Source organism: Larus michahellis, chromosome 7, assembly GCF_964199755.1.
Source record: "Larus michahellis chromosome 7, bLarMic1.1, whole genome shotgun sequence".
Classification (NCBI taxonomy): domain Eukaryota; kingdom Metazoa; phylum Chordata; class Aves; order Charadriiformes; family Laridae; genus Larus; species Larus michahellis.
Window position 1 is genome coordinate 48,623,199 of NC_133902.1, and position 27,182 is coordinate 48,650,380.

The following is a 27,182-nucleotide window of genomic DNA, read 5'->3' on the forward strand; positions in this document are numbered from 1 at the left end:
AAAGATTTTCAGAAATCATTCCATTCTCTTAAGCACCACTTTTTAGCATATTATTTGGATGTTATATCTGCTATAATCATATAGCAGATTATTTGGATAACTACTGTTAATACGTCTGCATGCTGTTTTTACTCTGGGACCGCTAGACAGTCTAGTAACATCATCAGATTAAACTGCAATTGCTTTTATAGAATGCATATTTTTGCATTTATTTCCTGAGACAAATCCAGTGAAACTTTTGCCAGGTTAGGAAGCTGAATTGAACCAATGCAGATTAGGTTCTACGTATACACAGAAAGTGAAGTCGGCTTTCTTCACACCGCCACAACTAGTTCAGAATCTAAATCTCTCTCTTTTTTTTTCTGGATTCTCCTCTTTTCAGTCTTCTCCAGATGAGGTCACAGAGGAAAATATTCCTGTCTATAGAGTCACAAAATACACATTTAAAAAATATTTTATCATAAGGTTTTGGTCATGGAGGAACAATCAGAAGAATCTACCTTGGAGTTGCCCAGGCAAATACTCAACTTTTTTTTTAAGAATTTTAAGAAATTTTGTTTCTCAATTTCTCAATTTTAAGAAATCTCACCTTGAAAAAAAGAGAAAACCTTAGTAACTTGTGCAGACTTTAATCACACCAAATGAATGGAGTTTACTGAAATTTTGCTTTAAAAATCTTAATTTGCAATACAATAATCTTCTGATCTATGCTAAAATAAACTGACTATCTGAAGTACGTAAAAGCTTAAAGGCACTTAGCTCCCAGCGTTGAATGCCATTCACAACGTGCAACTATTTTTCAGATATTCTTTTTCCACTGAGATGACTACTGTGGAGCAGGTACATCGCTCTATTTGAAAAGGAAATGCCTGAGATTTGCTCCAGAAAATGGTAGACAGGAGGGTTTCGAAGGAAGAACACATCAAATTATTTGAACCCTTAGAGTGTTTGATTTGAAATCAATGACAAAAAATTCTGAATTTATTATAAATATGAAATCAAACCGTATTAAATAGTGGCACGACAAATACTAAAAGGAGAGAGGGTGAAGTTAAAAAAAGTTATAAGAAATATATGGGAATAAACTTTAAATGAAAAATTTAGGATGAATATCAGGAAGAACAACCCAAAGGTGCTCTTCATCAGTAGCTCCAATTTGAGTGGAGGGGTGTTGCTAAATTTCAGTCACCACTAAAATCGAGTTTATAAGGAGACTGATGGCAGGAGAACTCCATTTCTTTGAAATCCATGCTTTTAGACTCTGATCACAGCTCTGAGAACTGCTTGGATACTAAGAAGGTACTTTGAAGGTATTTCCCACAACTTCTTTGATAGGCAAAGAACTATTAGCTTCACAGCTAAAGCAGAAACGATCCATCAGTGGCTCTCTAACAATACAGCTGCAGTTGCTGACACAGCGGGACTGTGTCAGCTGGGTAATATGTGACAGTATAGAGGCTACCAAGTCATCTGACGTGAAGGTGTCACTGCAAGCATCTCACAGACTGCTACCACCTGCCTGCGTGCTGCTTTAAGAACCCTACCTCCTGCAGCACTCGACACTATGGAAATGTCAGTGCGGGGGTTCAAAAGCCAGAAAAGTGGCCACCCCAAACTAAAATCACATCCTAATTAGACTGGTTAATAAAACTACTTTAAATTTGATTGCACTTTTCTACATTTTTAAAAAGTAAAACCCCTTTGTTGGCAGAGGGGAACTAATGGTGTGCGAAGCCATATGCTATTCAAAACTCTTTATACATTTCCTTGTTTTCCATTAGGTCTGCCAGCTCCCAATTCCAAGCTAAGTAGGGCTCCCTTCCCCTACCGTCACCAGCTTGCTCAACTGCTGAAGCTAAAAATAAAAGCACCTTCTTGCACATAAGTACCAAGGTTGTATAATGGAGATCCAGTCTCTGAAATATGCCAGTGCAATAGTAGTTTGCACATAATCTAGCCAAGTGCCAAGCAAGCAAAACAGACATATAGTCTCTCTTGCTTTTAACAATTTCTATCTTCCTCAGCACTTCCAAACAGCAAAAAACCTGCCTCTCCTTCTTGAGCTGACAGCACATGAAGTAGATGCGGCAGCCGAATAGTGACTGATGTAACCTTTTGGGAAAAACATCAGCACAGATCAGGATTTCATTTTCTTTCCAGCCACTACTGCCACAAGTATGGGATTCACACTAAGCAGGTGTGTTTTGGATGACGCAAATGTTGGCCACATCGGGCATTCTTACTGTTTTTGAAGTCTGACCATTACTTTCCATCCCATGTTGCGCAGATTCTTTTCTTATAATGAATTCTGGTGCATGAATGTTCTCTGAATCTACTCTTCTCTGGAAGTAAATATCTACTATCTTCAAATACAAAGATACTTAAGACACAGCCCTGTGAGATGCTTTACAGCACTGCTTTTAGGGTGCTTCTCTGCTATATCCCACAGCGGTGTGGAGTCAGTAGCTCAAGGTGAACAGTTTCTGGGAGGTAAAAATAAGTGTCGCTGTCTTACTCAGCAAGAACAAGTCAGCAACATAGGCTGTGTTCAAATTCAGCTTTACTTAGTTGTATAGCTTTGGATGAAGAGTGCGTTGTCTTTTAGGTAAAGGAGAAATCCCCTTGTACAACTGCTACACCTGGACCATTATGGAGAATCTGTATATTGACATTAGGGGCAGATAAATTCTTGTTCAGTTAGGGTTTTTTTGGGGGGAACAATCAGTATAATCTTTCTGCATCTACTGATCTAGATTTAGAAAATTCACTGTGTTCACCTGTGGAGATTTTTCAGACAGCACTCCTTTATTATAAATAAATGTTTTGCAACCACAGTATTTATGTTGTGGAAAAATACATCAGACTATTCCTTTAAGGTCTCTTAAAAATATAAAACCTGGATATAGCACTTGATGAAAACTGAAGTGTTCCCAATACCTCTTGGGTGCTATAAATTTGCCTGGGTGAATTTTTCATGGAAATTCAACTGTTTTGTTAAAACGTATCTTAGATGTTTGCATTCTCAAGCATATCTTTCTCTCCTGCAATCTGTTGTGCACCAACATCCAATTGTCTGCAAGAGACAACTGATCAGTGTTTAAGTGAAATTTGACACAAGCTTCTTCAATACATGGTTAGAACTGCCTAAAGAAAAAACATATTTTTTCTCCTCCTTAAACATATTTTTGGTTCTAAATGCAAGTCCAAATTGCAGCTAGCTTTTTTTCTTTCCTGTCCCAAGTTGGCAATAAAAGAGTGAGCTGCAGAAAAACACCGCATGTACTTGATTAAAAAACAAACAAACTAGACAATAAAGACTGTAACACATCTTCCCTGATTTTTAAGAGATACAACACAATTTCACTTACACAGTTTAAACAAGTTGGATAAATAATTGGAAAAACTTGCAAGATGTGAAAACCACCCAGGCCCTGCAGATGCCAAAGTTTTTGACACTCCCAAGTCTAGGTAAGTTGCTACTTTTGTATGCACAATTATTTGCAACATGATTAGCTTTGTTAGCGTGATTTGCTTTATACTTACATTTCCAAGACCATAACGATGTTGGCTTTTTCTTCAAAGGCATCTACACATTGGACAAGTTTTGGATGATGTAGACAGTTCATGATGCTGATTTCATCCCTTATGTTTTCTTTTTCCTTAGCAGAATATGCTTTGAAAAATTTTCCTGCCCAGACTTTTCCAGTCTTCTTTTCAACAAGCCTAAAGACTTGTCCAAATTTTCCCCTGAAAATATATAACTATTTCCATAAAATGTTTTTGCAATGTATGTACCATCATGAATAGCAACATTTTACTAAGTATTCCAGTGCAACCACTCCATTCTGAAATAAAAATGCCTTCATATCAGGTACTGTTCTGTACTGATTTTGTGCAGAGTAATCTCCAAGAACTTTTGAATGACTACCGCGTTTAGAGATCACAGAATCACCGAATCATAGAATGGTTTAAGTTGGAAGGGACCTGAAAGATCATCTAGTTCCAACCCCCCTGCCATGGGGGGGACACCTCCCACTAGCACGTTTTATATGAGTGTTCAAAAAATGGACTCCTACCAGGCTTTAATTCATGTGACTCAAGTTTTTCTGCACACAGTTTTCTACAGATCATACACCTCTGAAGGGGCAGCAGATAGGTGACATCTCCGATATAGGACATAGGTGAAATCAGGATCTGAATGCCCAAGGCTTCAGTACTAGTATTTCACATTGCCGTATATGTACAATTCTACCTCTACGAGCCCTTTATCAATGTTTCTTAATGGCAGCATACAGGAACCCCTTGCCTTCAGCACCACCAGCAGCACGAATCGCTGGAAGATTATCATGGCATGCAATTCACATAACCACGAGTCTGAGCACTGGAAAACGCAGCCAGGCTAATCACTGACCTTCACTGAGCAACGCTATTAATGCTCTTGGGATTATGACTGCTGTCAACAGAGATTCTAGCCTGTGGGCAGGATAATCTTATTACCACTAATGGATATAATGGAAATGCAAGTGCACAATGTGTACCTTTTTTTCAGCTAGCTTTTAGAACACTGGATAACGAATGAAACCTCTAGCTTCATTCATCTGTTGGCTCCATTTTCCTTGCCAGAAATGCATGTAGTGCCTATTTAAAATTATTGATTAATAGGAATAAAGGATCTTTATGTAGTGGAGGCCAACTTATGTTAAAATCTATTTTTACTGCAACAGAGGAGCCCAGCTGGAATGGTGAAAGTGCAAGACACCGTCAAAGAATGAATGCACATGATCTTTATAATTGACTGGTAGTTTGAAAATTCCATGTCTTCAAAATGACAATATCGTACTTACGATCCAAGTCTTTCTTCAATATTATAGACATCTGAAACTTTTTGTTCAGTGTTGATAGTAACCGTCCGATAGTCGACCTCTGTTTCTTTCCCTTCTACAAATAAATAATAAAGACCATGATTAAAACCTCCATAAAACATGAATTAAAACTACTGATTTGCATTTTTCCTAATTAAAATATGAACTTCTTACCATCATCAGATAGCTCTGCTTCATCCTCTTTAAGTTCTATGATGAAAATAAAAAGTAATGAACAAATTATTATATAGGATATGGTACTTATATAAGATAGTCACATTATTCACAGTAACAGGGGCAACTGGTAGACCCTGTGGCTAAGCTGCAAAAAGCAGTCAGGGAGTTTGTGCATTAACTTCATAATTAAAATCTCTTCACCACTTCTACGTGACTACAGACTATACAATCACAATCTGGTGTCCCTTTCTTAATAAATCATATTCATGTGTTTTACAGTACTTGTCTACTATACCTGCCTCCTAGAAACACCAGCATACTGAATCAGCTCAAAGTCAACTAATAAATAGCTTTAGAATGACTTAGTGAAATAGAAAATACATTTAAAATCTTAAAATCAATAAGAACGCTTTTGGTTCAATGACAAATCCTTTTCTAGCTTCTCTATGCATTTTTTTGGATGCAAAGCCAAAAGTAAAGCAAGTTTGTACATGAAAAGATTTCCTGCAAAGCATCCAGGCAAATTTTTTATGCTCAAGATGACTAGAAAATTTGCTACCCTAAGCATGGCTGCATTTTGAAATCATTGAGGTCCAAATGGAGCCTCAGTTCTGCAGGCTTACTCAAAGGCAGGCACAGATGTTGGCAAGCCCGGTGACAGAAGACAGAGTAAAAGCTGGCCCAAATGTCTTGATTTTAATTCTTAATTTTCATGTGCATGAATTGTCAGTAGCAATTTGTGTGTTGTTCCCTGTGTTGCCTGCAGGTACGAAGGGAAAGGGGTTGTAGCTGGAATGTTGTTATATGTTATTTACACCGCTTGGGCTTGCTCCTAAGACCTGTGGCTATGACAGTAATTTGAGAAACTGCAAAGGCAGTTGCACAGTGACCTGTACAAGTCTCCCTTTAGCTGCTGAAGCTGCACTTTGCCATCGTACAGCACAAGCCGAAACAAGTGATTTATCCCCACTGTGTGAACAGATCTGTGTTATGAAACATCAATGCAGTACTCTGGACACTGTTGGATGCTTTAGAGTATAGATTTATATGCAGCATATGAGAAGAAAACAACAGAAAGAAAGGGTTCAGGGTGAGCCAATAGCTGGTCTGATGCATGGGCACCACCTTCTCACATCCAACACACAATGCTGCATCTGTATTCCGGTAGCAAAGCCAATCAAGCAGATATAATCTGTTACTAAAGCTCTTCTCTCTTCTTTTTGGATTTGCAGCCCTTGAATGTCCCAGATCAGACTAGCCGGTTTGCAGGGATTCACCAGAAGAGCAGGGAGGGAAGCGAGCCCTCCCCACTCAAGGGTAGCTGTCCTCAGATCTTCCCCGGCCAGAAACCACACTTGCACAGAGCACATCACATTTTCCTCCCCTTTTAAGGGCTGCATAAGGGAGCTGATCCCAGCCGCGCTGCCAGTAGTTACTGTCTGCCAAACACTGATTAGACAAAGAAGTCAGTTCCCGGTTCTGCAGCGACACTATATTGAAGCCATGAACTAGAAACATTTTGGTCCACCAGTGGAAGCCTAAATTAGATAAGCGGAACATATCTGAGCTTGGTAAGCGCTGAGTAGCTGTGCTAAAACCTTTCTCAGAAATGAGTCAACAGTACCAAATTTTCCTCAAACATGGCAATGCCTACTTTAATCTGTTGTGACTTACAACCTTATTTTAGTAGCTGTTTTCTTTAAATGCACAGTGAAAAGTTAGCTGTGACTTTCTTCGCTAAGATTACATTGAGCTTGCTAATATGCACTGGCCACCTCAGTATGAAAATCGTTAATCAATCTTTCTGTCAGGAATGGAAAATCCCGTTACTCAGCTGTTTACATAGATGGCAGCTTAAAGTCCTGACTTTGAGAGGTGCTGAACACATGCATTTTCCACTGCCTTTAATTAAAGCACCAGTTAGATTCACCCACTTGAAAAATCACGCTTTATATGACTTGCCCTTTGTCCACACTAGCTGCAGTATCCACAATTAAAATAAAGAAGCACTGGCATTGAGAGCGCCAAGACAACCGACCCTTCTGCCAATAGAATACACTTTCTTTTCACTCAAAACAACTTTTTTTTGTTGGTTTTTATATGCATCACAATGATTCATACACTTTGTAGCCTTTTTGTATTAAACATAGGTAAGAAAACTCTCAGTCTTAAAAAGAAAATATAGCTTGTTTGCTTTAGTCTGGTACAAGTAGTGCTTGCTCTAGGAAAAACAAATGTAGTGAAGAGTCAGGTCCCCAACTCTAGAATTCTGGTGTTCGTCCTGCAACTAAAGAAAGAGGGCATTCAAACACAGGGAATTTTATTATGAAGAGCCGATACCATCTAGCTTCCTTTTCAATTTTAATGTTATTTTTCCCCTTTTGAAGAGAAGCTGCATCTTGATTTAGATCAGGTTTTAAGTCTTTCAAATAGAGGAAAGTAATTTCTCAGAATGCATCCAATTTAGCACTTGAAGAGAAATATGATTTACTTTTGTTTGGAAATGTCTGGTGAGAGGCTTACACAGTGTGTGGTGCTGCACCACTGTGCTATCATTTTGTCTTTCTGTGGCAATAAAACAGAACACCACAAGAATTATGTGAGACCCTTAAAACTCCAAAGCCCTGCATACCTCAGTAAGGAGGGAGAGACAGAACACGCAGTCCACTCCTCAAAGACAGGAAAAATGGCAAAATACATTATTCCTGGTCTGGACTTTTTGGTGTGGTAGGACTATCAAAGCGATCCTTGCACGGTAAGCAGATGTGGGTGTGCACAAAAATACGCATTCAGTATCTGTTTTTTTAAAAAATAACGCTGATTTTTGTGTGTGTTTAAAATTTTGCACCAGTTTCCGAATAATTTCTAAAATGCTCCAGCTCTTCCCATTAGCCCTTTGAGAAGTTCTTAAGTAAAAAAAAAAGAGGCAAAAGATACTGAAAAATATTTTACAAATATGAGCAACTGTAAACAAAACCCCTAAAAAATATTTCTAGCACCCGTAACGCTGCAAAACCAACTAAGTAGGATAGCCTTGAATTCACAAGATTGGTGTAGTAGGGGCAACAGGACTGAGGTGCTCTACCATGCTGGGATTTGAAGCACGGGAATGACAACTAGATATGAGAGGCTAATTCCATTTCTGCTGCATATTCAGTGCTTGGCTAGCAGCAAGCACTTTTACTTTTTCCAAAAGCAAATTTGGGATAGTGTTCATGGCTTGTTTTTCCATGGTGTGTCCAGTATAAACTGTAATGAATCCATCAATACGTTTCAGGTAAGCCACCAAACAGCATTTTCCAACTGGGCACGGTCTGAATGTGTAACTTATGTGCAAAAGGTTTCATCTCCCATTACCTGTGCACTGAACTACAGAAGTCTGTCAGCCAGTGCTCACACAGCAAGCCAGAAGTCCAATTATTGGTTGATTTCACAAGGCAGGGTTTTGGGATCCCTGAAGCCAAGTTTCCACAATGGATGCATGCAAAATTTATATGCTCAGACACCCACACGAAGTCTGCAAAGCACACTTACAGGCAGCATAAGCATTCATTGCACAGAAGCACATGCAAAAGAGTGTGTACAGGTGCCTGACCTCACTGGGGAACAGTTAAGATATTATTTAATTAAATTAAGATTTTATTTTTTTTTTCCCCAAAAACTAACCTTCTTGTTTCTCTCCAACTTTTACCAGCTCAGATTCTTGACTGGGCTCGCTGATGCCATACACGTTAGCAGCTCGCACACGGAATTTGTACTCCCGGTCAGCCTGCAGGTCCTGCACGTTGAAAGAGGTGCTGCGGCAGGTAGTGAGATCTGTCCATTTGTTATCCACTGAGTTCCAGATCTCCACAGTGTAGGACTGCACCGCACTTCCACCATCATAAGAGGAACCGTACCATGAGAGAGTGAGGGAGGAACTCCGTATGTCTGATGCGCAAGGTGTTCCAGCAGGTGGGTCTGGTTTATCTGCAAAAACACATGCAAAGTACATTAGATGAAATCGTGAAGGTAAGAGGCAGGACTTCCATTAGGGTATTACTGGCCCTAGCTAACAGCCCTTTTCTTTCCATGCCATTGCTCTGCTTCAGAGGTTTGTCCTATAGCAAAAAGGAATAACTGCAGCACAGACAGACTTACCTGAATTAGCTAACATGGACGCCCGTCCCACAGGGACCTCAGCGTGGGCTATTCAGTTCCCTAGGCATCTTGCTAAGCCATGCTGAAGCCTAATGCCCTTCACAGCTATCATTACAGAAACTACTGAGACTAAAACCAGGCACAGCTACGCCTGCAAGTACTGAAATCAAATCTCCCACAGTAGTGCAAACCACTCTTCGGTGAAGTTCCTTAGAGGTTTACCCCTGTATCAGTCACCATAGTTGTGATGCTCTGTCTCCAGCTCCCTCCATCTGCTTCCGTACTTCAGGGCCACCACTGACCTTTCACAGCCTCAGAATGTGCCACTTATCCAACTCTGCCTGGGTTATCAGAGATACCAAAACCAGTTTGTTGGTATAGAAACACAGATCTTCAAGGGTGATGACTTTGTCTATATGCGGATTTTGGAAGCCTAGTGCACTTTTTGGTAAAAAGGAAGTCAATTTAGAAGACAACACTTAAATATTAATTTAATCTCATGTGCATTTTGGAAATTGTTGGGAAGGCAGAAAACAAACTTCTCTTTTTCCTCAGCTGGAGGCTTGCTCCCGCAGTCCTTATTTGCATGAATAAAGCCAATATCACCAGAACCTGGTGTGCAGATGAGCAACCAAGTATGCAAACATCCAACACAATACAGAAACCTTGCAGCTGTATGACTTTTTCAAAATGAAGTTTAATGACTACCCAGTTATTTAAATTCATGTTTTCCTAAAACAGAAGAATGTTGACTTTTTAAAAAAAATACTGATTAAGAAAATAATTATGGAAGTTAAGCACTTCAAAAGACTTCAAAGGGAACAAATATCTTCCTTGGGAATAATCCTCTCAGAAGTAATCTGGCAAAATTTACAAAATAACGATGATGTTGATCTGGATGAACTAGTGGCCGAAGGCTGAATGAGAAATGAAAAGTTGGGATAAAATGACAGAGATTAAAAGAAAAAGAGAGAAAGTGTGAGATGCTACAAACAGTGGTTATGCTGGACGTAGACGGATCAAATCCTGTTCCATTTTGCTGGTTAAAACTGCTAATGGACATTATCACTTTCTCCTTAAGAAAGGCAGAGCTGCCAAACCAGCCAAAAAATACAGCCACTTTCTCAGCAATATAAACATCCAAATGCTGTGTAAAACTGCTGTTGACTTTGATTAAAGCCTTGCTGTGGTAGACTATATCAGTTATACCTCCATACTCAAATTATCATTCCTAGGAAAATCACTGAGCAGACAGAAATAGCCACAGTTTGCCATAAACATGCCTTTAATTCTTGGACAGAGGGACTTCACTGACTGCTGTGGTTTTACTTATAGAGAGGGCAAATGGGGTAGTCTAATCTGATCAAGACACTTAAATATCAGTTCATTATCTGGAGGAGTGCAAGTTCCGTTGATCAGTGATTTTCCTGAAAAAACTTTTGCAACTCCTTTTAGTTCAGTTGTGTTGGAAAATCTGTCTCCCCGCACAACTTAAACATATTAGATGATACATAAATAGAACTTTTGAGTATGAGGGAAAAGCCTGGGAGGGAGGAAGGGAGACGGGAACCAAGGGTTTGCTGCTGCATTCAGCATGAGAATGCCCAGGCATAAAAAAAGAGAGACTGCCAGAACATAGGTTTTCTTTATTCGTTTTGGCAACACTTAAAACACCATTCCACTAGGAGTCATCATTATACAGTACATCTCTTGTTAAACACAAAAATCAGAGACCAGATGTCCTTAACCTCTGGAATGGCTTATTGCCCTGCTTAGTTGTCACAATTTACTTGCTTCAGTTTCTGGCAGAATAGAAGGGACTTTTTAAACAAGCATGAATTCATAATGTAGATATCATGAACTGAATCACGGAGAGGTTATACGATTTGTCCAAGATTAGAAAGAGAGATTGTAGCAAAGACAAGACGTGAATTTTGATCTCCTGGTGCCAGAACAGCAGCACCCCTCTTCCCTCCACAAGTCCTGCCCCTGCTTCTTCAGAGTTGCAAGAAGTGTGATTTCAGTGTTCGCACCATTGTACAATACTACAGAACCCTTGTATAATACTACAGCAGCCACAGAGAGCTGGTTGCATGGCACACATGGATTGTATCATTTTAGCAAAACAGCGGCAATAGCCATCTTCTTTTCACTACAAGTTATTATCTGTGCAGACCTTGTAGAGAGTGATGCTACCTCTGTCCTCTTCAAAATCTGTACATTAGAAGAATATTCAGCTGTGTGTCTTGTTTTCCTCCTATATAATCATCATTGCATCATCTCACGATGCAGATAGAAGAACTTGGATAAGTAACAGCTGACTTATCCTAAATCCAAACAGAACAGAGCAGTTGCTGATAGCAAGAGGAAAATACTTTGAAGAAAAAGCTAAGCCAGTAGCCTATCACCTTATAGAGGCATCTGGTCGGGTTTGTCAAAGTAGTGCAGATTCTCTGACATCTGCTACGCACGCGGCTAGCTATGGTCACTATGTGTTTGTTTGTTGTTTTTTAAAAAAGAAAGTGTTATCTTGCTCTAATGCTCTGCACTGAATTTTACATTGAAGGAGGAAAGAATGCATATGCTTCAGTCTTTGCAGAGCACAGTAGCCTGCTTCCCGTGCAGGACATGAAAATACAGTCTCTCTTTGCTGACTTTCAACACCCTTCTGTTTCCAAATGAAACTCTGGGCATGATTTATCAGTTGCCTAGGCCACAGCTACCTTAGTGACCTCTCTTTCCATGACTCACCTAGATAACTGCAATCCATTTGGCCAGCATAGTTTACAGAAGCAAGGCTTAGGTATGCGAGCACTGGAAAGAAAACATTCATGGCCAAGGGGACATCAGTGGTAAGGAAAATGCTACATGGCTTTAGTCTAGTATCTGCCAGCCCTGGGAATATTTCTGCTTTCCTAATAAATTTTTCCCAGTAGGCAAAGACGAAAACCTGCAACCCTGACTGGCCTCTCTTGAGCCAGAAAGAAGCACGTTTGTGTTTGAAGTCTACCATGTGCCGCTGCTTGCAGATCTGCTCAACGTATAAATACTGGGGTAGTAGCTGCTATGGGAGATCATAAACAAGAGCGAAAGCCTAATCTTTGCTCTTTCTTAATATGACACAAGTATATGTACCATTTTACCACACTTAAAAATTATTTGATATCAGACTGGATGGTATTCTACAGCTCTGCACGTTCAGAGAATTTGCAGATGGTCTCTCCATGTGTCTGTTTTGTTTCTCAACAGTTTACTCTGTGGGGATTTTAAAGGTTACCCTGTATTCATCTGTCTGTATTGAAAGCTAGGATATTTTGCCAAACTACATTCCCATCTGAAATATGAAATCTCTATCAGCACTACTAACTGCTTCCAATGAAAATATCCAGGGGGTTGAGGAGGGGTGTGGAAGTCAAGCACAAGTCTCTATTTTGTTCTTCTGGTTTAGTGTTTAGTATACCATTAACGTCCTTAAGCTGCCCATCTTCAATAGTTCATTGGCATGTCACGTGCAGTCTTTTACATACACAAACATACCTCAGGCTTATATTATGAGGGCTTTACATAGGCTTCACTGGACCGCAATTTTGGTCTTCCTGTTGTGGGCCAAACCATAGCCACAAGTCAACATGTGAACTAGAAGGAAGGGAGTGGATCCAAAAATACACTGCTCCTTGTGAACATTTCTATGGGGGAAGCAATTAATGTAAAATATCAAGCTCTAACTTCGGTTTCACTATTATAGGCAACAAAAGAAAACATGTATATATTCTCTACCACAAGATGTCTTAACTATATGAAACTAGGGGGAGTCTAGTCTTGGCTAATTGACAGCATGCATATAACACCAAAATGAAGGCTTACCTATGCTTTATGATATTCTAGACTGTCACAGTCAAATCGGCTGTGCCCACACAGTCCTGTTGAACTTGGTCAGAATCCTACAAACTTCACCTCCTTTGTAGCAGATAGAAGTGACACCTCTTTTACTAGGATACACGATCACTTCATTTGCCTGACAGTATGACTGTGGAGGCTAACAAGATAGTTGTTGGTTAGCATTTAACTGCTAGAGTTAAATGCTAAGGGGGACTCAAGCACAAAGCTCCCTACCTAATCTCTTTAGGAATATCAGTAGAATTGCCCTGAGCTGGCTCCCAAAGCCTAGTGGCAGGCAAAGGAGATGGACAAGCAGCTAATTTGGCCTCCAGCCTGCCTTGGACTGTTCTGCACAGCAGCACAGAGACTGCATAAAGTCACTGACACTAGTGCCACAGAGGGAACAGCAGCAGCAACTCATACGTACTACATGCCGTGCATAGGGGAGTAAGGGGGGAGTGGAGGTGATGTAAAGGAGGGCTCTACTGCGTTCTTCCCTTTGCGCTCCAGCAAACTAGGCACAGATTAAAAAAAAACCTATTTCCCAACAAAGGGAGACATAAATTACCACTACCTCAGAGCAAGGAGGTCAGATTCCAGTTTATTCTTTGTAGGAGGTGTTCCTTTGGGCAGATGGTAAGGTCATGAGCTGGCCTCACATGAAATGTATAAGCCACATTTAAGACCATACCAGGATTGAAATGCGCACTTCTTATTTACTCCCAAATTGAATTCAGCTGCACTCCTTCCTCAGACAAATTCTCAGAAATATCTTGGTAAACAGGTTTTGATATACAGCCTGGAGTAACCTTTAATTAATTTGTATTTGTATGCTCTGAGAAGCATAAAGCATAAGCATGCTCAGCCTTTAAATCATTGTTATTTATGAGACAAATTTGACTGGAGGTCCCTGCCTTTTTTTCAGTGGTGTGTAACCCAAAATTCCTCCTGATAAGGAAAGGGACTTTCTCTCTTTCTGCATAGGTGGCGAACCCACAGCTCATTCAGGACACCCGCATAATGTGAAACTGTGCTATCCAGATCTCACTGCCTTCTCCTCACGGTTTAGTTCACAGCGTTCGCAGAACACAAGCACCATTCCAGGACACCAAAAAAGGCAGCAATCTCCTTATCTAACTCCGAGCACAGGGAAATGGAAATTGTTCTGCTACTTGATGTGAGGGTCAGGCTTAGCCAAAGCAAGGCGCTAGGGCTTGCTGCACATTAAGAGCTTGCAGGGCTCTGGCAGTCTCTTAAGCAGCAATGCTGTTCCAGTAGAAAGCCTCTGAAAACTGAGAGCAGTATAACCACAGCTTCTGAAAAAAGTTATTTTTCTTTTACGAACAGAGACAGCACTGAAACAATGTCTCTGAAGTAGTTTTCTCTATCTGTTCTCAAAATTGGTTTGGTTTCTTTCTAAATCCAGTTATCATATTACTGTATAATACTATTATTAGCTATTGTGATACTTGTCTGCCAGATAAAGAACAGACAGAAAGAAACAATTTAATTCCATTCCACAAGCTGTTTAGCCAGAGAAGGTATTTAATATGCTGCAAAAGCCAGATGAACACTGTCCATGCCGACAGCACTGGCAAAGCCTTCATTTGAAATTCATCAGCAGGAGAAAAGCGAAACCATAAAAGGTCATAACTGAACTCTGCATTATTGCTGACAGGGCTCGGGGTCATGGCAGACCTCTCTGCTTTGCTCGGAAAACTATGCCCTGCAGCTTTTTTTTCCAAGGGAGAGGAGTGCTATAAGTAGAGATATTATTACCCCTTAACACCCTGTAACACCCATTAGCACCCTTCTGCATGTTAGTGTACCATAGGTTTAGCATAACATTAAACCAGAAAAGAATGCCTGTGTTCTCAAAACCACGCAAGAGAAGTTGAAAGGAACAGAATTTTTCTCCTCATGAAGCAGCCTCCCCAGCAGAGCCGAGGGCCACATGGGCAACGTTCGTTAGCTCAGGGGACCGGAGTTTGAAATTCACCCCTCCCCTGTAATACACACTGCGGACTGCTGCTAGCCTCCCCGAGCTGTGATCCCTCACCATATTGCCCCTCCTGACGGCTCTGACATAAAACTAAGTTATTTAAAAACTGCCTTTTTGAGACCTGTGGATAAAGTAGCCCACAAATACTGGAGGTCCAGAGCACCACTTTGTGCTGTTGTTCCCACTTTGCCGATTGGGGTAACTGAGGCATAAAAGAGTAAAATGACCTTGCCCAAGGACACGCAGGAGAATAGAGCTGGGAATGAAACCAGAGCTCACCACTCCCACGCAAATGCCCTCAGCACAGGAACATCTCCTTCTGCCACAGGCTGAATGGAACAAACAAATATATAATGCATTCTCAGGAGCCCTTTTTCTAAACCCTTTTTCATCTGCTCCTGTGCCTGAGTCAACAAGCTATTTGGATTACTCATCTGCTTCATGTTACGCATCTGGTTTGATAATTGATTGAATTAGAGCTCCAACACCTGTCCACTGAAAGGCAGAATAAATTTTAGGACTTTCCCCAGTAAGACTATCAGCAGATTCCAAGTCTCCACCAGGATGAGTTTGGGTCCTAGGAACCCCGTGTTTGCGTGCAGGAATCATGATGAATCATTTCTTAGTAACTAAGACATTCCTAGCATTTAACAGCAGGTAAAATACAGGAATTTTGTTGCGAGAAATACTGTCATGATATCTCCTTTTCTTCACCAGAAGAAAGGTGAGGTAAGTATCAGGAAAAATAACTAAGCAGGGCATTCTACTGGAATTTCTCCTAACAGAAATTACATTGCAAATAGATGGCCCTTCAAGGAATAAACCTGGATCAGCGTACCGGCACTGATGCAGAGGGCAACGTCAGCTGGTTTTCCTCTATATGTTGTTATCTTGCTGTGAAAATTTAGTTTTGATACAGCTGCAGAGTTTTGCCACCAAGCATTAGTGGGGAGGCTGACAGTGGAGGTTACAACACTGTTGAACTACAACAGCGGCAACAACAACAGCAACTTTAAGACATCTCTTTCTTAACCACTAGTCTAGTTGCCCTTTAACCATAAAACTGGTGACAAAAATCCTCCAGCAATCCAGAGGAATTTAAAAGGCTAAAGGCTAGAGACCAAGTCCACCCACATACTCTTAGGAAATTCACTGCATTCTCGACCTTAACTGTAAACAATGAATCACGTGGATACTGCAAGATATAATCCGATGCTTCTTAAAAGAAGACAACGCTTCAGAAGCATTCATGTTAGCACTTCTGAGCTGCAGCATTCTCTGGAGAAGTGTCTATGGTTGTTCTGCTTCACTATCTGCTTACAGATGTCTGCACTTGCTTTCCCAGAGAGAGAACGCACGGTTTTTGACCACCGCTGGATACGGTCAGTCTGAGCACCTAGCACTGAGCCAGGCTTCTCAGGCACTCACAAAAACGCTGATAGCGCCACTGTGAAGTCTTGGTTATGCAACCGCATTTCCTCCTAATAGAGTTTCAGGGCAAAGAACTAATGCTAATACAGCATGCATATATGTCACTTGTTGAACCAGGACCAAGTCCTTCATATAAGCAATTAATAATCCTACCATTATATTCAATGACTGTCGGAGTCAGTGGTGATCAGATCTTGTTCTCAAGCTAAACTTGCATTTTCTCATTTTTGCTCGGAAAGACTCTGCTCGTACAGATTCTGCTGAAGGCATAGAAGTAACAGCTTCCTCACAGAAAGTAACTTCTCCATCCCATCTCAAGTATGGAATCATAAACTCATGCAGGGGAGCAGGTATTAGTGAATTCATGTTACACTACTTGCATGCCTCTCTGCAACATGCTTATATGTAAGTGTCCTTAAGTACTTGGTTTATCACTGTCTGACAGTGCATGAGGACACAGTACACAGTATGTGCACAAATGCTTAGAGTAATAAAAACACCATAACAATTATCTTTAGGCCTCTCAGGTTATAATGATATTGCCCTTCTGCGTATATCTATCGTATAGCTCATTAATCACCATGATATTTTTTTTAATCCAATGTCACAAATCTAAAGGATTTATAAAAGACAAACAAAGCTGATCAAAATCAACTCCCATGTGTTCTTACTTCTGTATTAAAAAAAGTAAAAGAAGTCATTAGCATCCAAAGTATTCCCCAAACACTGATCATCAGAAAACCCTTACTAGGCATGGAAACACGAAACAGTTTGCCCAAAATCATGAAGGAAGCTTGTTGCATAGCTGCAGAACAGACTATTTCTCTAGTGCCAAATTCTCCTTGTTGAATATTCCATTTTCTTTTGACTCTTTGTCATAGTATCCAGCTTTAGCCAGTATGAAAACCAAGTTCCTTCTTCAAAAGTTGTTACAGATTGGAGTATTCCTGTCACACAGCTAAAAAGTTCAGAACCAGAAATTTGATAAATTTACCCATATACATCTAATAAATGGCATGAAAGGAATGACTATTCCTTGTTATCACTGTAGAGTGAGGGCTCTGCTTTGCCTAAATCAGTCCCGTCTTACACTAAGCTCATCAGTAGCTCATTTAATATAGCTTTGGCAACAGAAGTCCACTTTAATCTGACACAGTGTCTGCGGTAAATCATTAGCTCAGTCCCACATCAGGCCATTTTGGTTTTGGAGCAGAAACATGTTGCAAAATCTCCCTAGAGAGATACTGAGCTAATGAAATTGCTTATTTAAGAGAGCTAATCATAACAATAGAGAAAAGCTCACATGGACATGTTGTGACCAGTCAACCCTTTAAAAGAAGACATTGCTTGACTTGGATGTCTCGCTTCTACTGCAGGTCTCCCAGTATTATTTATTAGTGCTTATACAGACAAAGTTACCCAATGAAGCAATGTGAAACTCAAGACTCAGTCCTTGTGGCTCAGTGCTGTGTACCCATCACCACACTGCACTGCCTATCAATTAAAAATGTGTCCTCTAACTTGACTACATATCTGCGCATCCGGTGTGTGGACTGCAAACAGCTCACACTGGAGGCTGAGTGTAATGGGCATTTTGTTCATTGATATTCATTAAAATCGTAAAGGAAAAAGAATTCTCAGAATGAAGTTGGGTTTCTTTCGAAAGTGTCTTTTCCTGTGGCCCAAACTGCATCAAATCATATACTATTCAAACTCTTTAAGTGCCAGAACCCCGGCTCAGTTCAGTTAAGCTTGCAGTTGAAGTCTGATCCTGACAGTGTGAGCAGTTAAATGTAAGACTTTAGGAGACAAATTCAAAGACATGCAGGGTAGATTTTTTCCCTGAAACTCATTATTAAAAATAATTTATAATAATCATACCCAGCTATAGTTTACAGTCTAGGATTCAGGGTTTAAATCATAGCGGGATCATTTCTGATTTGAATCCTGGCAGATAAGCGTACTCCTTTGCCCTCTGGCTGGAGGCAAGTCAATAATGTTATTTTTTGTGATGAAAGGTCTTTGACAACTGAAAGCATAAAACCAAAATCTTAAATATCCTTAGGAAGGTCTTTAGACCTTCTGCTCAAAGCAGGATCAGCTATAAGGTCAGAGCAGATTGTTCAGATGCTTATCCAGTCTGAACTTGAATACCTCCAAGGATGGAGACTGCATAACTTTTCTGGGACACCTGCTCCCTGGCATGTGTTAGAGCCCAAATTTAATTTGGGAAATCCTTATTGGAATCTTTCACATGAGAAGCTTGCCCATCAGCATGAAGACTTTGCAACCCACATGGTCATAAGGAGACTATTTCCTTATTTATTTCATTTCATAGTTTAACAAACGCCTTTGATTTGCTAAAATTCAGAACAGACAAGCCTGTTAGCTACCTCTTTGAGAAACATAGCTCCAGGTTGGCTCAGACATGCTGCTCCAGAGAGCAGATGTTCTCTATTTGTAGCTTCCCTCAATACATTCAAGACTCAGTTGTGGACTGTGGTCAGTCAGCAGTGCTTTGAGCACACAGCATACACGTAGATGTGCCTTTTATTGGTAAGCTCACAGGGAGGCAGCTCACACAGAGTTTAGAGCCTTATTATAAATGGCTGAGGCAAACAGAGCTGGTCTTACTCCACAAACGCTTGTTATAAACGTGGGGTCAGGGCAGGGAGGGCAAGTTTCTTCCCAGTACTTTGGATGGAGCACAGAGAATGGAAAGGGGGAATTTTAAGACTAAAGATGAGTTTTGGTAGACTAAGAGGTCTCATACATTGCATATTTAGAGAAGTACAGTTTCCCTATTTTGATTGGAGCAGGCTTTGGGGAAAATGACGTTCCAACTTGCATGAATATTTAACACCTTTGAAGGTGCAAACAGGGTGAAGGATTTTATCTCAGTAGTGAGATTCTAACCCACTTCCTAGAAAGAAGACATTTTTGCTCCCTTTTCCCACATTTTTAAGTATCCAGATGGAAGAATCTGGCCTTAAAATGCATGTGAAGAAAACGAAGAATCTTGAGGCTTTGTCATGCCTTTGGCAGTGCTGACATCAGCGAGATGTCTCACTGAAGAGCTTGGCAATTTTACAAGAGGGAATTTATTCTTTTCAGTTGGAAACAGATAGCTTGTCATCAGCCAAAATGCATGGCAAACTCCAGCACATTGTAAGGATTCTTCACCCAACTGTCGCAAAAGCATCTCTGGGAATACCACTGTTCTCTGGCACATTTCTTATGGAAAAGCAAAGCAGGATGGTGAGATGTAGCTTTATAAGGTTATAGAATTCAAAGACTTTCAAACCAATTAACTCCAAAGGATATAAACCAGTGACTTATGTAATAATGAGTCAAAGCTCACACCATGACAAGATAATAGAATTATTGTCCTAGTTCAGCTAAAAAAAAATCCATCTTGCCCAATAACCTGCTGCAGTTAGCAGCCTGCAGCAATTGCTTAGGAAAGAGTGAAAAAAAGGGAAATATGAAGAGTGATTAATCCCCTGCCATTCTTCTAGCTGCTAATCAGCTGCCTTGGGCCTTTGGAGCCGAAAGCTGTATCCAGAACAACGTATATGATGATTATTTGAGGACCAATTTTTCATGGTGTTTATTTTGCTATACTTCTGACCTGCACAACCCACTGTTGGAAGGGGTAGTACAATTTATATATGCACCATGTGAAAAATACTTATTCTATTTTCTTCTATTCTTGAATTCTTTGGCACGTTGCTGAAATCTAATTGATATTTATACTCGTTCATTCAGTTATCTCTTAACTGCAACAAAAGCCACAGATTAGATGAAAGGAATTAATTTAAATAATCAGGAGGCCTCTATTGACAATATGTACAGCAATACGCAACTGAGGGACATTCGTTCTTTAGCAGTGGATATTGGACTTGAAAGTGTGATTCTAGTCATTAAACTCTGTATGTTATTCACTGGATTGCTGGAATCAATTTCCAGTCCAACTTGAGTTAATATATTTTGCCATTGATTTCATTGGAGTCAGATGTTCATCTTTGGCCTTATACCTGCATTTCTTTACTTGCTCCCTAGCCCACATATCTGTTAGGACAGCAGAGCCAATGCAGTTATGAGTGTGTGATGAGGATGCAGCCTTGCTGGTTGAACTAGAATTCGTCCAAATGTCTGGGCAAGATCTGCCCTCCCCTGCCTTGTATCAAAACTCCTCTTCAGGCCACAGATAGCAGAGCCTAGATACAGACTTCTCCCACAGACAAATGTTTTAATCATATCACCCTCTTTGCTTGTAGAATTTCCTTAGATTTCCCTGGAAACCATTTGCTGTGTATCCACACCAAGGGGTTCATTAGCCTTTTCAGAGCTAGATGTCACAGCTCTATATTTTGTCTGATACTCAAGCTAGCTGGTTCAGATCTAGGCTGCCCTTTTATCTGCAAACATGCTGCAACTGTCTACCAGTCTACAACTTTTTGCAGTTGTCCACTGCTGTTGTTCCTGTTACGAGAAACTTGATGGCCGGAATGTGTCATCTGACAAGGCGGTTTGAAGGTTTAAAATACACGTCTGTAAAAGCCCATATACGAAGGGCCCCATATTCAAAAAAGAATGCCTTTATTCTCTCTTTTCTGTCACTATAAAACAGTAGACAATGGTAGGAATTTCAATTAAATGGATAAAATCTCCTTCCCCCAAGCAACGGGATGTTTTCAAATTTACAGTCTAATAGAAACCACCTCAATCTTTCCTGAACTAACAGTTTTAAAATCTGCAGTCTAGCAAACATCTGGATGCTGCAAACATTAAATGGGAAAAAGAAGTGGTATCTAACCAAAAAATGGAGTCATGAGCTGTTTGTCTCTTGTGTTTGTTTTTTTTAAAGACTGGGCTATTTTGTACCTCCATCTGTAATTAGTAATTTTTCAAAATAAAACACAGTGTAGCCCTACTGAACTTGCTTATAATCCTTACTACAATGTCACGGTCCAGTCCAGATATCTTTTAAAGTACTAGTTTTTCATTTCAGTCTGCTTAACTGATCTGATTATCTTATTTAATTTTTTGCATATTATTGTGTATAAGGCAAATGTAGAGTGATGTCTGAAGAAAGAGTATATATCTGAAACATTATTATGGACTTACCAACAACTGTAAGGTTGACTTGTGCTTGTCTGCTGCCAAGTTTGTTCTCTACAACTAGGGTGTAACATCCACAATGTTCCTGCTTTGTTGATGATATTGTTAGCTTGCTGCTGTTTTCAGCATTCTCAATTTTAATATACTCATTTTCTTCAATCTGCCAAATTCAAAAGAAAAAAATAAAGATCTTATGGGATAAATGTCTTCATATCTGAAAGAGCTCAAATTACAATACACAGTTATCATTTTGAGTGTTATCTGCAGATAACTCAATTACAGCAGTGAATATGCGCAGCTGGTAAAGAGTGTAATCAACACAAAAATCTAGAAATGCAATGGAACATTATTATGGCTCCAGTCCTGCAAAGGCAACAGGGAGCATTGGTGTTGATCGGACTCCACTGAGGAACAGGAGTTTCACTTTCTAACTCCTCTTTGACAGGTTGAAAGTGAAAACTGTGTAATTGGGAAAAGAACATATTTGGTCTCACATATCTCACAGAGACCACAGTAGAACAAGGGTTTAGCTCTAAATTCCCTAATTCATTTGCCATTCTCCTTTACAGGCCCAATGTGCAAATCATCCATAGCTGTGAGGGTAAAATACCCTCTTGTCTTAACCAGCCTTATTCTGTACTTCCACATAAATCAGAGTAACAGTTTCCTGGGTTTGAACAATTGACGATGATGTTGCCTGAAATGGAGATGTAATGCTACAGCTGTGCAGAGAGACATACAAAGAGCAAATTTAGCTTTCCTGTAGCATTTTCATTTTCTGCAGAGGCAAAAATCAAAATCTCAGCTGAATACTGCAGACATATTATGAACTAGTTTTTAATTGAAACAAAGCTATCATAGCATAAATGGCCAAGGAGACTTAGATTTTAATCAGTATTAGTTTGAGACATGACAGATTCTTTAAAAACCTCATAATGCTACACTGCAATTATAGAAGCCGTACACTGTGTTCTTATGAAACAGACAACATAATGTCAATGCCCTTCTTCCTCCCACCACTTCCTTCTTAGATAAGTGGCTCTTCCAACTCATTCTCAGAATTTCATTAAAAATGAAGGCTATTTAGTTTGCCTTCTCCTGTTTCATATATTCAGAGAATAAGAAATTACAAGGCTAAGAGCGGGACTTGCCCTGCTTTCTCCTCAACTGAGACAGAACACATGCATTGCTATATGCCCAAAAGTAACCTGAGAAAGATGCTCCTACAGTAACTTGAATAGAAAGTTAGCAAATGGGATTATGTAAGATTACAGTTTAAATTATACTGAAAGTTGCTCCTCCCTGCCCCCATACTTTATTCTTTTGAGATTATACCCTGGCTTATAGGTTTTGCTTCATTAGAATTAGACAAAGGGTAATAGTAATAAAAAGCTCAGTCTAGTAGACTAGATCTGTGTTATGCAGGGAAAGCCCTGAAAGGATGCTTAGTAGCTTGCAATGGTTGTGGGGAACAGGAAGCCGGACCCCTTTGTTCCCAAAAAAAAGTCACTGGTCATAATTAAGAAGCTCCAACAATCGGCAATGCTACATGATGGATTTTGTTTCTCAACTAACAAAGAGGCTTTCAAAGACTTTCCCCTTTTTAGCTGAGCACAGTTCCAGCATCCCTCCACCAGACTGCTATCATGTGCAGAAGCATGGGTCACAACTTTGTGACATTCACGTTCTTCAAGCGAAAGATATTTGTCCAGAATATACCTGTGAGAGGCCACTGTGACTATCTTGAACCTGAGGGAATGGGAGGAAGGAACATGGAGAGGACAAGTCCCCCCTGCACCCTGCAGCATACAGTGGCAGGGCTGAAATTACAACTCACCACGTACTGGGTCTGCTCAAATAACTACTACAAATAGCCCCTAGGAAAATTGTAAGAACGCTTGGGTGATTTTCACTTTTCAGACTGGGAATGGAATAGAGTTGAAATCAGCCGCATTTATAGAAGAGGAAGAAGTCCAAGAATAAAAAAACGTATGGTGAAGTGTAAGTGAAAAAGAAAGCAAACTAATGTGCAGCACAGTCCATAGTAACTGGCTCCCCATTTAATTTAACAAATGAAAGACCTCTGCCCTCACTTGTCCTCCTACAGTGTTTATTAACCTTCCTCAAAGCTTTTTCTTTTCTCATTCACCTGCCATAATTAACCATTTAAAAATTTATATGTCATTTTAATGTATGATTTTTGAAATCTTTAGAATGTCTCATAGTGGATAACTAAGGAAGAAAGTATAACGATGGAAAAAATCGCACTTTACAAAGGAAAAACAATGGTGTGGAACCACAGATTATGGATCTGGTATGGGTATTATGAGCTGCTGGTCTCTGTTACTAACATAGATTTTGCATATAAAAATGGCCTTGAACTCTATGTAAACAGGTTTGTTGTATTCAACAATGAACTCAGAATTCTGCACAAACCAGGGACTCACTTTTGAGGGGCACATTTTACCCACGTGTTAAGATAGAGCTCAGCAAAACAGAACACTGAATGTCAGTGGAGCTTCTGAGACCTATTTTTTAGAAATGAATAGGCTACTTTTTAACCCCAGTCTTGAAGCTAAAGAATTTTAAGAAAATATAGGAGTTCATGAAAAAAAAACATCCTTTCCCCTAAAGTAAGAGGTTATTTGGGGTTAACAAAGATGGATATTGGAATACCCTTTGCACCAGGACACTGTTTTGAATTCTTTCAATTAAATGCTGACACATCTGGATTTAGAGTCTAAACTTGTACTAGGAGATGTTTTTATTTATGTTCTATAGAGAGCATAATGAGTTCAGAATTAAATAAACAGAATAGCAGCTACAGTACATATTTATACTTGCTTGATCCTAACATGGCACATCATCTTTCAGTTTGTACTTGCATATTGGGTTGATTTAAAGTGGTTTTATGTTCGCTAAAGCAGCTCTCTTTAGAAACTGCCCTTATGGACGCATGCAATACAGTTCAAGGAAATTAATTCAAATGGAAGGAACTTTAAACCTAAGGCTGAGGGCACTCACGGCAGCATAACTGCTGCATGGTGACATTTGTGTTGTAAGACATTTCACCCAAGCTTCTTAAATGGCACATAACTTTGGACTAAGCATCAATGAAGAAGAGGTTATTTTTGAAGGAGAGAAATGTTTCCTGTGACAGATACTTTTCAGATACCTATAGCTTTCACATGAACTATATAAGGCTTTTCTCAAAGGAACAGTCATTTGTTATAGGAGGGGACACACAGTAACAGGTTTAAACTGTAGCAAGAAAGATTTGGGTTTGGAATTTGGAAAAAGATTCTCACTCCATGGATATTTAAGCACTGTGGTATGTTGCTAATGGAGGTTGTGAAATCTTCATCATTGCAATGTTTTCATCAGAGGTGAGGAAAACATCTGGCAGGAATGACATGGACTTTGCCAGTTCCTGGGAAAGGGAGATGGACAAGATGGGTCATTGGAGTTCCTTTCCAGCTCTACTTTTTCAATGATCGTTAAAACAGACCAGAAAACAATTTACCTGCTTACGGAATTTCATCCAGGTGCAAGTTATGGGTGCCGTTCCTACCACCTTGGCAAACAGTTCCACTGATTCACCCGCACGGACTTTTCTGTCTTCTGGGAACTGAGTAATCTGAGGAGGAGCAGCTGATGGAAAAAAAAAAAGATAAATCTCTTTAGGTGACTCTACTTTCTGTTTTTCTTAAATTTCAAACCATACGTTTCTCAGCTCAACAGTTTCAGAGCAGCATTTGAAATCCTGATTAGCAGTTATCTGTTTCTTGCAATTAAACAATTCTGTGGACATTGTTAATTCTACTGTAGTGAAGCAATAACAATCTATCCATCAGAAGTTTGGTCATGCAAGACCAAGGTACAGAAATCCAAAGGCCAAAAGTGTTAAGACCTACCACCAATTCCAAATATATGGCTTGTGAAATTTTGTGTTGGGTTTTTCAGAAAAACGTCTTTTTTCTTTTGCTCTTTGTATTTTTGCAGAATGGCTCCAGCTAACTTCATATCAATTTGCGTGGGCTGAGGGGTCTGCAAACCTGTTCCCTAATATCATCAACAGCATTCAGAAAAATTTTAGACTGGACACCTGCCTATGAAGATTCTGGCTTCAGTAGCCAGGTAAACACCATGTGGGACATCTATCAGAGAGACAAGAAAGGAAATCAATGTCTTTCTCCACCACACTCAATTTTCTCGTGAGCAATGACAGATCCTTTTGTTTGTGTATTACAGTGCTTCTTTTAAATCTTGCAGTCCCATTCATACTCCTCCATGTCTGGATCAGGTATTTCTCCTCCTCTTCCCTCTCACTGCTTGAGTATCAATAGATGGCAGAACATGTCTTTTGCTAATAGTGCTACTTCCCAACTCGGTTGTGATGCTGCGTGTGCCAGGCCCCTGGTAGCTACTAGGGACACATGCCAGAGCTATCACAGCCCAGACAACTCCAGGGTGAAACTTGCTCTGTTTGCTTTACAGGAGCAAAACAGTAAAAGGCATTCTCTAACATTAGAATGACCTCACTGCCAAATTTAACATTCTTGTCCAAAGCACAGGGCTACTGGGCATGAAAAAAAGTTCTTTTTTTTTTCTTTTTCAATGTAATTAAAACAAAGTGTTGTGGGTTTTTTTCCCTAGACTTGTTCTTTGAAAAGTGTTTTTGTTTTGAAATATCTGAAGGAAACTGAGGGACACATCTGACAAAGAAAAAAGCTTGAACAGTTTAAAAGTCTGACAAGGTTTTAAGACACTGAAAGCAGGTTCCTATAAAGGAACATTCTGGTTAACTTCAAACATAGATAGCTTTGCCTAGGAGAGTGCAAACACAGGTTACCATAATGCCAGTTATGAGGGAATGTAGAATCTACCAACTTCTCTGTGGTAGCTACTCGTGCAGAGGTGGCATTTTGTGTTACACAGAAAAATCTCTTCACTGAAGGCTACGGTGTGTTGTTACAACACTACTGCCGACATTTGGGAGGACCTTGCTATAGTTTATTAGATAGTAACTTTTTTGCAGGCTTTTAATTTAAGTCTTAGCGCAATGTAACCTTATGAACAAGTTTGAAAAATGGGCTTTACTTTCCACTTTTCTCCTCATGGAACTTCATACTCACATATGCAAACAAATTTAGTAGGCAAACAGCTGTAACTAGAAATGTGGAGTCTGTTCTTTAAAACTGTATTGGTTTATTATTTATTCTTACAGGATGACACATGCAACAAATTACCTGCTTTTGGAGGAGTCTTTGGAGCTGGTTTCTTCTTCACTGTTGCTTCACCTAGTTAATAAAAAAATTTAAAAAAAGAAGTTAATTCCAAGGTGATGTTTGGAAGGTACCAGGTTAACTGCAAAGCTTACATCTGTAGCAATGCTTTGTTGGCAGTTGAAAATCTAATTTGTTCTTTCAGCATATTAAACTCAAGAATTAAAAATACTTTTTAAAAACACTTTTATTATCCTTAATGATCTTCAGAACATTCAGTTGAAGCTGGAACTTCTAAAAGAACCAAAGCAATCTACTACACGTCTCCCATACTCTGTCATA

General features: G+C 39.8%; 1 protein-coding gene across 1 annotated transcript in view; it reads right to left on the minus strand.

The window, feature by feature from the left end:
- MYLK (myosin light chain kinase) overlaps positions 1-27,182 on the minus strand; it is a 220,034-nt gene that overhangs the window by 22,772 nt on the left and 170,080 nt on the right. Inside the window, exons 19-25 of the mRNA XM_074593871.1 lie at positions 26,865-26,915; positions 25,139-25,266; positions 21,622-21,775; positions 8,706-9,008; positions 5,037-5,072; positions 4,845-4,938; positions 3,544-3,747 (exon numbers count right to left, since the gene is read on the minus strand). Of these exons, the coding sequence (XP_074449972.1) occupies positions 3,544-3,747; positions 4,845-4,938; positions 5,037-5,072; positions 8,706-9,008; positions 21,622-21,775; positions 25,139-25,266; positions 26,865-26,915 (970 nt within the window). The remainder of the gene's footprint in view (positions 1-3,543; positions 3,748-4,844; positions 4,939-5,036; positions 5,073-8,705; positions 9,009-21,621; positions 21,776-25,138; positions 25,267-26,864; positions 26,916-27,182) is intronic.